At 38.3% G+C, this 10664-nt stretch overlaps 1 protein-coding gene across 1 annotated transcript in view; it reads left to right on the plus strand.

The window, feature by feature from the left end:
* The window catches only part of LOC128692088 (caspase-8-like), a 278225-nt gene that overhangs the window by 25269 nt on the left and 242292 nt on the right, over positions 1–10664 (plus strand). Inside the window, exon 2 of the mRNA XM_053781078.2 lies at positions 324–440. Within this exon, the coding sequence (XP_053637053.2) occupies positions 324–440 (117 nt within the window). The remainder of the gene's footprint in view (positions 1–323; positions 441–10664) is intronic.

Consider the following 10664-nt stretch of genomic DNA (forward strand, 5'->3'; position numbering starts at 1 on the left):
ATGAGGCAGCTGCAAGATTTTCTAATGATCTAAAAAATTGATTGAAGAAAATGGCTATGAAGATGAGCAAATTTTTAACATAGATGAATTGGGTTTGTTTTGGAAGATTCTGTCATACACTTATTTGGTGGATAAAGAATCATCACAACCACGATATAAAGTCTCCAAAGACTTTATATCCTGGTTGTGATGATCAGTACAATATTGCATAGTACAGTACGTATTTTTTTGACATGCATTAACAGTACTGTGCAAGGTATTGCTGTAACTAAATAAAAAATAACCTTCTTTCATTTACATACTTTTGTTTGTGTTCCTAACAGACCTACCGGAAGCTGTGCATCAGTCATGTCGATGGTGGGAGATGCAGCGGCCTTGGGACCAGCAATGGGAATTCCAAATTCTTCCGAGACATTTTTAATGGCACAGGTTAAAATAAAGTATGACTTTAATTTTCTTTTGTTGGTGATCAAATAAGCTATATTTTGAGATATTAATTAATGTGCTGAGATATGATTTAGATATAGTACAACTAAATTTCAACTATGTATATCTGCCTTCCAGCTATCATAAGTGTCCTTCTTTCTCTTCCTTCTGAACCATCTTCCCCTCCATTTCATTTAGTGAGATTTTTCATGGGTAGGCAATACTGTGTACAAAAAGATACTTCCTGTTGTTATTTCTGGAAGATATTCTGCAAGTTTAAAATTGGACCTTCTTTGTGTAGTATTAAATAATTTCAAGAAATTGCAAAGGTTTAGGTTTTCTACTCTGTTCAGTATACCAGATCTGCATAATGTCATGTCTGGTTTGAAAAATGGCTAGTACTTTAGCCATCAAACTATTCTCATTAGCAAACTGATTTAATTTTGTGATGATTTTGGTCTCCCTGTGTTAAACATTTACTTTACTAGTTGTGAAGGTGTAGTTCCTGTATTTGCAGGCAGCAGTCTAGTATGTATTAGATATACAGCACAGAGTTTCTAGAGATGAATTATAATTTTCTTGTTCTTGTATTCAAAAGAATATTTGATCATTCCTAGTGTTTAAATTAATATTTTTGTAGCTATTCCTGCTTGTCGTGTTGAAATAATTTTAGTTAATGGTGCATTATACTCTTAGGCCTTTGTCATTTTCCACAGAATACAGTACATACATTATTTCAACTGAATACATGCCATAGACTGTTGAGCCCCACTTAATAATTGTTTTTATTTTAATACACTGACAAGCATTTGCCTGTCCTTGACTATATGCAGAGTTTATGTAGAAAATTCTTAATGGTAGCCATTCCTATTTACTTGCTGCACTTACCTAGAGTATACTTGGAGAGGGTTTCGGAGGTCAATGCCCTCGCAACCCGGTCTGAGACCAGGCCTCGTGGTGGATCAGGGTCTGATCAACCAGGCTGTTATTGCTGGCTCCATGTAAACCGATGTACGAACCACAGGTCGGCTGATCAAGTACTGACTTTAGGTGCATGTCCAATAAAGTCAAACAACGAGACTTACAGTGGACCCTCAGGTAACGGTGTCATCGGCTAATGCCAAAATCGGATAGTGCCACGTTTTTGCATCAAAATATTGGCTCGGCTAATGCCCAAGAACTCGGTTAAGGACACTCATCCCGAACATGTCCTTGCAACCTGAGCCCATGTACAGCCAGTGTGCCATTGTTTACAAGCCAGAGAGGATGATTCCACGCGTACATGTGATATATTTTGTATTCCATTTTTTTAGTGCTTGTAACTGCTAAATAAGCCACCATGGGCCCAAAGAAAGCTTCTAGTGCCAGCCATGTGGTAAAGAAGGAAAGAAACGGTAGAATTCAAGAAAAAACTATCGCACACGCAATACAAAATGTATCACATGTGCGTGTGGAATCGTCCTGACTGGCTGGTAAACATTGGCACACTGGCTGTACATGGAGTGTCCAGGCTGCTCACCCCACGGAGACACATTCAGGACAAATGACTTTAACCGAGTTCAGTGCCATTAACCGAGCCAATATTTTGACATAAAAACGTTACTTAATCCGATGACGTCTTAACCTCTTGACTGTCGAAACCCCAAATCCTGAGGTGTCTTCTGGTGTTGAAAAATTTTTGAAAAAAAGAAAATAATTTTTCTTATGAAATGATAGAGAATCTTTTCCCGATGGTAATGACACCAAAATAATGAAATTTCATGGAAAACTTACGGAATTACGCTCTCATGAAGTTAGCAACCTTGGCGATATTTACAAATCGGCGATTTCGCCCACTTTGAGCCCTATTTTCAGCTAATTCCATTGTTCCAGTCGACCAAACTCATAGCTATTTCTTTAGAACTCCATTTGTTCTATTGATTGAGTACAAGAAACTGCACATTTACTGATTTCAACTACCCAATAATATGGTCAGAAATTTGCAATTTGGCCAATTTCACGCAAATTAAAAAATATTCCAATTTCAAAATACTATCCAGAATGAACAATGCAGACATTCCTGGCTCTAAAATAACATTTTTTGTTCATCAGTCATGTCTCCAGGCCCCTCTGATATTACTCTTGCTTTCTATTTTGAATTTTTATTCAAACAAGAAATAGAAGATTTACTGTTATGCAGAATACTGCAGTATTGTAATAATTGTATAAATAATGTCAACCCATTCATGACTGCATATTAGAATGGCTAGTTGGACATTTATTGGACAATGACATCATTTGTTTACTTTTGAACATTGGCAAAAATCAAACATTTTTCCTACTTTGAGCTCCATTTCAAGGTTCTTTTCATAGTAAAACCAATCAAAATCACCTCTATTTCTATGTTTTCCATTCTATCAAATGAGACCAAGAAAATGAGATAAGCAGAAGATGCTTATCTATGCACAGTACGATTGCAGAATACGCATACGCTTACAAGGTGGATACGCAATAGAAAAGCTGACTGCAAAATCTTCACACCGAACAAGCTAGTAGCGAGCTATTGAACGATCATACAATAGCAAGGCTGACCATAGCAAAGCAATTGACACGCAAAGTTTGTAAAGCGTTGGCAAAGCTAATGCAGTGCTGGACAGCAAGCTACACAATGTTCCTGCTTCCAGCTTCACCCTAGGCTCAACCCGTTCTCTAAGTCCAGCTCCAGCTCTCGGACAGGCTACCCATATTACAACCTAGGAGTCCCAAAGGCCTATTATCCTGGGTGTAAAGGGAGCAAAATAAACACAGCAGAAAACTTTTGACTTATATTATCCTTCACCAATTTAGAACAGAAGTGTGTACACTATATACACTATGTACAACAATAGGTATTAGTGCACTGCACGGTAAGCAAGGCAGAATAGAAGCCACTAGAGAGCAGACCGTGCTTCAACCAGCTCTAGAATGGGAATGACAAGGGCAGACAGGAGAGTGGTACCCACATAACCTCTGCGATTGCCAAAACCATCTTCTCATTGGCTGGAACCTGGATACTGGTTGAATAACAGGGCCCCATCGCCAACCCTTAGTTCCCTGGTTTGCTGGTTGGGGGAGATAGCCTGTAAATGAGGGTGTGTACATACGCCGAATAAAGGTTACGTACACTTTGCATGCCACAGTCAGTCAAGTAAGTCATTCAGTAAATCAGCCAAGTCATGCAGTAAATCAGCCAAATCAGTCAGTAAATCAATCAAGTCAGTAGGTCTGTAAATCAGATGACATCCTGGGTTATTCATTGCACAAGCAATGAATAACCCAGGATTCAGGTAGGATATGGAAAGCACTGGTTTGGTAATAGAGTTGTGGATGAGTGGAACAAATTTCCGAGTACCATCATAGAAGGTAAAACATTAATAACAAAAAAAGGCACAATACCATGACTGGAACGATACACAAATAAACCGCACATAGAAGACAGGAGCTTACCTAACCTAACCTGATTCCTCCTTTTTCTTCTTCTCCCTGTTCCCCTTTCCTCTTTCCATTTTCTCCTCTGGGTTGTCTTTCTTCTGCCTTGTGTTTTTCTTCCTTCTTTTATTTTTTATTTCCCCCCTCTGTGTTCTTGCTCTTACCCTCTGTGGGCACCTAGCTCCCTTGCAGTGTTCCTCTTTTTAGTATTTGACTGGCTCCTCCTCCTCCTCCTTACTTCCCCACTTCTACTTCCTTCCACCTCCACTACTACTACTACTACTACTACTGCTACCGCCACCGCCGCCACCTCCACCACTGCCACCACCAGTAGTAGGTTGGTAGACAGCAACCACCCAGGGACGTACTACCGTCCTGCCAAGTGAGTGTAAAACGAAAGCCTGTAATTGTTTTTCATGATAGTAAGATTGCTGGTGTATTTTGTCTCTCATAAATATACAAGATTACAGGTACAGTGGAACCTCAAAAATCGAACTGCTCCGAACTCAAGCAGTTATGTAAGTATATTTTTGTAAGTGCTTTTATAAGTGTATTTTTGAGGGTCTGAAATGGACTAATCTAATTTACATTATTCCTGATGGGAATAAATTCGTTCAGTAGCAGCACACAAACAGCCTTCTGGACCGAAGAAAGTTCGATTTTTGAGGTTCCACTGTATGTCTTGCTACTTCTACTTACACTTAGGTCACACTACACATATATGTACATGTTTATTTACACACACACATCTGGGTTTTCTTTCATTTTATCTTAATAGTTCTTGTTCTTATTACTTTTCCTTTTATATCCATGGGGAAGTGGAATAAGAATCTTTCATCTGTAAGCCATGCATGTTGTAAAAGTCAACTAAAATGCCAGGAACAATGGGCTAGTAACCCCTTTTCCTGTAATAATTACTAAAAAGAATAAGAAGAAGAAAATTGTCAAAGTGGTATGTCTGAATGTGCGTGGATGTAGTGTGAATGATAAGAAAGAGATGATTGTGGATGTTATGAATGAGAAGAAGCTGGATGTCCTGGCTTTAAGTGTAACAAAGCTGAAGGGTGTGGGAGAGTTTCAGTGGAGAGGAATAAATGGGATTAGGTCAGGGGTTTCAAATAGAGTTAGAGATAAAGAAGGAGTAGCTATAATGTTGAAGAATAAGCTATGGCAGGAAAAGAGGGACTATAAATGTATTAATTCAAGGATTATGTGGTGTAAAATAAAGGCTGGATGTGAAAAGTGGGTTATAGTAAGTATATGCACTTGGAGAAGAGAGAAGTGTAGAGTAAAGAGAGAGATTTTGGGAAATGTTGAGTGGGGAGTTTTGAACCAAGTGTGAGAGTACTTGTGGTTGGGGATTTCAATGCTAAAGTGGGTAAAAATGTTGTGGAGGGAGTAGTAGGTAAATTTGGGGTGCCAGGGGTAAATGAAAATGGGGAGCCTTTAATTGAGCCATGTGTAGACAGAGGTTTGGTAATAAGTAATACATATTTTATGAAAAAGAGGATAAATAAATATACGAGGTATGATATAGCACGTAATGAAAGTAGTTTGTTAGATTATGTATTGGTGGATAAAAGGTTGATGGGTAGGCTCCAGGATGTGCACGTTTATAGAGAGGCAACTGATACAGGTCTGGCATCATTGGGACCTGTAGTGTGCCGGATTACAGAGTGGTTAGGTTAGAATACACTTAATTAACCGACTTGATTTACACAAAGTTCATTGAGCATTGGCATAAATCGAACATTTCCGCTACTTTGAGCTCAATTTCAAGGTACATCTACCATCCAACTTACGACTGAGTTCAATTCCGAGAAACCGGTCGTAAGTCGAAATGGTCGTAAGTCAAACTTTACTACTGAATATCAACAAAACATTTTTGTAATGACTTTATTTTATTGTTTTATTTTGGTATTTCATGTTTTACTTTACTTTTTATGTTGTTAGTACTGTATTTTATACTGTAAGGTTTAGGATAAACACTGTGTACAACACAAATAGTTGTGTATTTCCCAGAAATTTGGCATAAAAAATACGGTTGTAAGTCGAGTGGTCGTAAGTCGAGCAGGTCGTAAGTCGGATGGTAGGTGTACTTTTCATCATGAAAGCAATCAAAATCATGTCTATTTCTGTAATATATCTTCCATTCTATCAATTGAGTCCAAAAAAATGAGAATACAACCATAAAAACCATATGAAAATATACTGCAAAGAGGCGGCTAATGGCTGAGAAGTGAACTCTTATTTATTGTCTGTCTTTTTTTATTTTTGTTGTACGTTAAGAAGCATCTTTCCATCATACATTTCCCAAGTTTCAGTGAGATGGCCCAACAAACAACCGAGAAAAAAAAATATTTATCAAAAATCATATATGGCAAGCCCAAGCCAGGTACTGGAAATAAGTCACTTTGTCTGACTTTTCTGGGTTATCCTAGGTTCTCTATACATACACTGCTATGTATGATAATCTGTGTAACTGCCTTTGTGTATACCTGAATAAACTTGGCCTGGTGGCTAAAGCTCCCGCTTCACACACGGAGGGCCCGGGTTCAATTCCCGACGGGTGGAAACATTTCGACACGTTTCCTTACACCTGTTGTCCTGTTCACCTAGCAGCAAATAGGTACCTGGGTGTTAGTCGACTGGTGTGGGTCGCATCCTGGGGGACAAGATTAAGAACCCCAATGGAAATAAGTTAGACAGTCCTCAATGATGCACTGACTTTCTTGGGTTATCCTGGGTGGTTAACCCTCCGGGGTTAAAAATCCAAACGAAATCTTATCTTATCTTATCTTCTAGTCTGTCAACTGAGTACAAGAAACCGCCCGTTCACTTATTTCAACTCCCCAATAAAGTGGTCAGAAATTGGCAATTTGGCCGATTTCACACAAATTTCAACAGATGCCAATTTCAAAATAGGGTCCAGAATAAACAATGCAGACATTCCTGGCACTAAAATAGCATTTTCTCTGTTCATTAGTTACGGCTACAGGCCCCTCTTATATTACTCTTGCTTACCATTTGGAATTTTTATTCACAAAAAAAATAGAAGATTTACTGTTATGCAGACTGCTGCATTATTGTAATAATTGTATAAATAATGTCAACCCATTCTTGACGCCGTATTGGAATTTGAACTGGCAGGCAGAGAGGTATTGGACGGTGACGTCATTTGTTTACTCTTGAGCTTCACATAAGAACATAAGAAAGAAGGAATACAGTGGACCCCCGCATAACGATGGCATCACATAGCGATTATTTCGCATACCGCTTACTTTAATTGCAAAAATTTTGCCTCACATACCGCTTAAAAACCCGCTTACCGATTTTCGTCCGAGACGCGTCCAATGTGCGGCCTGAGCCACGCTCACATGTTCCGCCGGTGGCATTGTTTACCAGCCAGCCTCCGCGGTAACATCCAAGCATACAATCGGAATATTTCGTATTATTACAGTGTTTTCGGTGCTTTTTCTGGAAAATAAGTGACCATGGGCCCCAAGAAAGCTTCTAGTGCCAACCCTACAGCAATAAGGGTGAGAATTACAATAGAGATGAAGAAAAAGATCATTGATAAGTATGAAAGTGGAGTGCATGTCTCCGAGCTGGCCAGGTTGTATAATAAACCCCAATCAACCATCGCTACTATTGGTGGTACAGCTGCTGCTGCTGCTGCACTGTCAGCTGCTGCTGCTGCTGCTGCACTGTCAGCTGCTGCTGCTGCTGTAGCACCGTTGTTGGTGTGGCTTATTGAGAATACCAAGAAACAATTAACCCCAGAGGATTTGCCACCCAGGATAACCCAAAAAAGTCAGTGTCATCGAAGACTGTCTAACTTATTTCCATTGGGGTCCTTAATCTTGTCTCCCAGGATGCAACCCACACAAGTCGACTAACACCCAGGTGAACAGGGAAAAATGCCTGGAACTAGTGCTCATATTGGTGAATTTAAAGCCAGCAAAGGTTGGTTTGAGAGATTTAAGAATCGTAGTGGCATACACAGTGTGATAAGGCCTGTTCTGGAAGAAAATGCCAAACAGGACCTACAGTACTCAGGAGGAAAAGGCACTCCCAGGACACAGTGTCTCATCAGTCATTGCTGCATCTTCAATAAAGGTAAGTGTCATTTATTCTTCATTTAGTAGACTAGTACATGCACAATATATATTGTGCATGTACTACTCTACTATTGTGCATGTATCCTTCTCTTTGTGTGTGGGAAAATGTATATTTCATGTGGTAAAATTTTTTTTTTCATACTTTTGGGTGTCTTGCACGGATTAATTTTATTTCCATTATTTCTTATGGGGAAAATTCATTCACATAATGATTATTTCGCATAACAATTACCCCTCTTGCACGGATTAAAATCGTTAACCGGGGGTCCACTGTACTGCAACTTCGCTAAAGAATAGAACATTTTCGCTACTGTGAGTGCAATTTCAAGGTACTTTTCATCATGAAAACAATCAAAATCGTATCTATTTCTGTAATATATCTTTCATTCTATGAAATGAGACCGAAAAAATGAGAATATAACCATAAAAACCATATAAAAATATACCGCTAAGCAGCGGCTTATGGCTGTGAAGTGAACTCCGCTATTTATGGTCTGATTTCTTTCATTTTTGGTGTACGTTAAGAAATATCTTTCCATCATACATTGCCCAAGTTTGAATAAGATAACCCAACAAACAACTGAGAAAATAATAGAGTGGACCCTCGCATAGCGCTATTAATCCATTCCTGAGAGCTCAATGTTATGCGAAATTATCGTTATGCGAATGAATTTTCCCCTTAACCCTTTCAGGGTCCAAGGCCCAAATCTGGAGTCACGCACCAGTGTCCAAGAATTTAAAAAAAAAAAATTTGTTATTTTTTCTTATGAAATCGTAGAGAATCTTTTTGTGAAGGTAATAAAACAAAAAGTACGAAATTTGGTGGAAAATTGACGAAATTATGCTCTCGCGAATTTTGATGTGTCAGCGATATTTACGAATCGGCGATTTTGCCGACTTTGACTCCCATTTTAGGCCAATTACATTATTCCAATCAACCAAATTCTTAGCTATTTCACTAGTATTACTTCTATTCTATCGATTGAGCACAAGAAATCGCCAAGTGAACTGTTTCAACTACAAAATAAAGTGATCGGAAATTGTTAATTTGGCCAATTTAACACAAAGTTCAAAATATTCCAATTTCAAAATAGTGTGCAGAATGAACAATGTAGGCATTCCTGGCACTAAACTAACATTTCCTCTGTTCATTAGTTATGTTTTGAGGCTTTACAAATAAATTCCATTTTGATTTTTTATTCACATAATGAATTTTTATTCACACCAAAAAATAGAAGATTTACTGTTATGCAATACTGTAATAATTGTATAAATATCATCACCATATTTGTGAATGTATATTAGACCCACCAGCTTACGTGTATTAGACGTGAGAGGTTGTTTGTTTACTCTTCAATATCGGCAAAAATTTAACATTTCTGCTACTTTGAGCTCAGTTTCAAACCATTTCCAGTGCTAAAACCAATCAAAATCATCTCTATTTCTGTAATATGTCTTCCATTCTATCAAATGAGACCAAGAAATCGCAAATACAACTATAAAAAACATACGAAAAAACACTGCAAAGTTGCTGTTTTAATCGAAAAATCATGATTTCATTTTTTTTCTCTCATTATACACAGTGTGCTGCAGGATCTGTTTTATGTGGTGCACACATACCACATAGATGTATTCTCTCATATCTAGGCCCAAATGTACCACTCACAGTTTATCAGAGTGAGCTGAGCTCATGGCGTAGATCTACGGTTTGGACCCTGAACGTAAAGCCGTAGATCTATGGGACGGACCCTGAAAGGGTTAAGAAATAATGGAAATCAAATTAATCCGTTCCTGACACCCAAAAGTATGAAAAAAAAATTTTTTACCACATGAAATATTAATTTTAATACACACAAACTGAAGAAGAAATGCACAGTTACATGACACTTACCTTTATTGAATATCTGGTGATGATTGATGGGATGGGAGGAGGAGAGAGTATTAGTGTTTAGAAGGGGAATCCCCTTCCATTAAGACTTGAGGTGTGAAGTCCTTTTCCGGGGTTACTTCTTCTTTTAATGCTACTAGGACCAGCTTCAGAGTCACTGGACTTCTGTCGCACAACATATCTGTCCATAGAGGTCTGTACCTCTCGTTCCTTTATGACTTTCCTAAAGTGGTTCACAACATTGTCAGTGTAATAGTCACCAGCACGGCTTGCAACAGCTGTCTGAGGGTGATTTTCATCCATGAAGGTTTGCACTTTAAGCCACATTGCACAGATTTCCTTAACCCTTTGACTGTTTCAGGCCCCTCTCTGAAACTGTCATTCTATGTCGCCAAATATTCAAAAAAAAACAAAAATTATTTTTTCTTATGAAAATGTTAAGATTATTTTTCTGAGTGTTTTAGTCCAAAAAAAAAATTTTTGCCATCGGTACTTACCGAGATATAGAGCCGTGAAGTTTGCAGAAAATGAGCCGCGTATGGCAACAGCGGCGACTGCCGCTCACCCGGTAAACTTTAGTTTACTTGTAATTGAAGGTTTTTTGTTTTTTTCACTATTTTATTTTTTCACATAACTTATGTGGCCTATGAGACCAAAGTAAGGTGCAATGTACATATATACACTCGTTGTATACAACACAATAAGCAAAGTAAGGTGCAATGTACATATATACACTCGTTGTATACAACACAATAAGCAAAGTAAGGTGCAATGTACATATA

Source organism: Cherax quadricarinatus, chromosome 15 (genome assembly GCF_038502225.1).
Source record: "Cherax quadricarinatus isolate ZL_2023a chromosome 15, ASM3850222v1, whole genome shotgun sequence".
Taxonomy (NCBI): Eukaryota; Metazoa; Arthropoda; class Malacostraca; order Decapoda; family Parastacidae; genus Cherax; species Cherax quadricarinatus.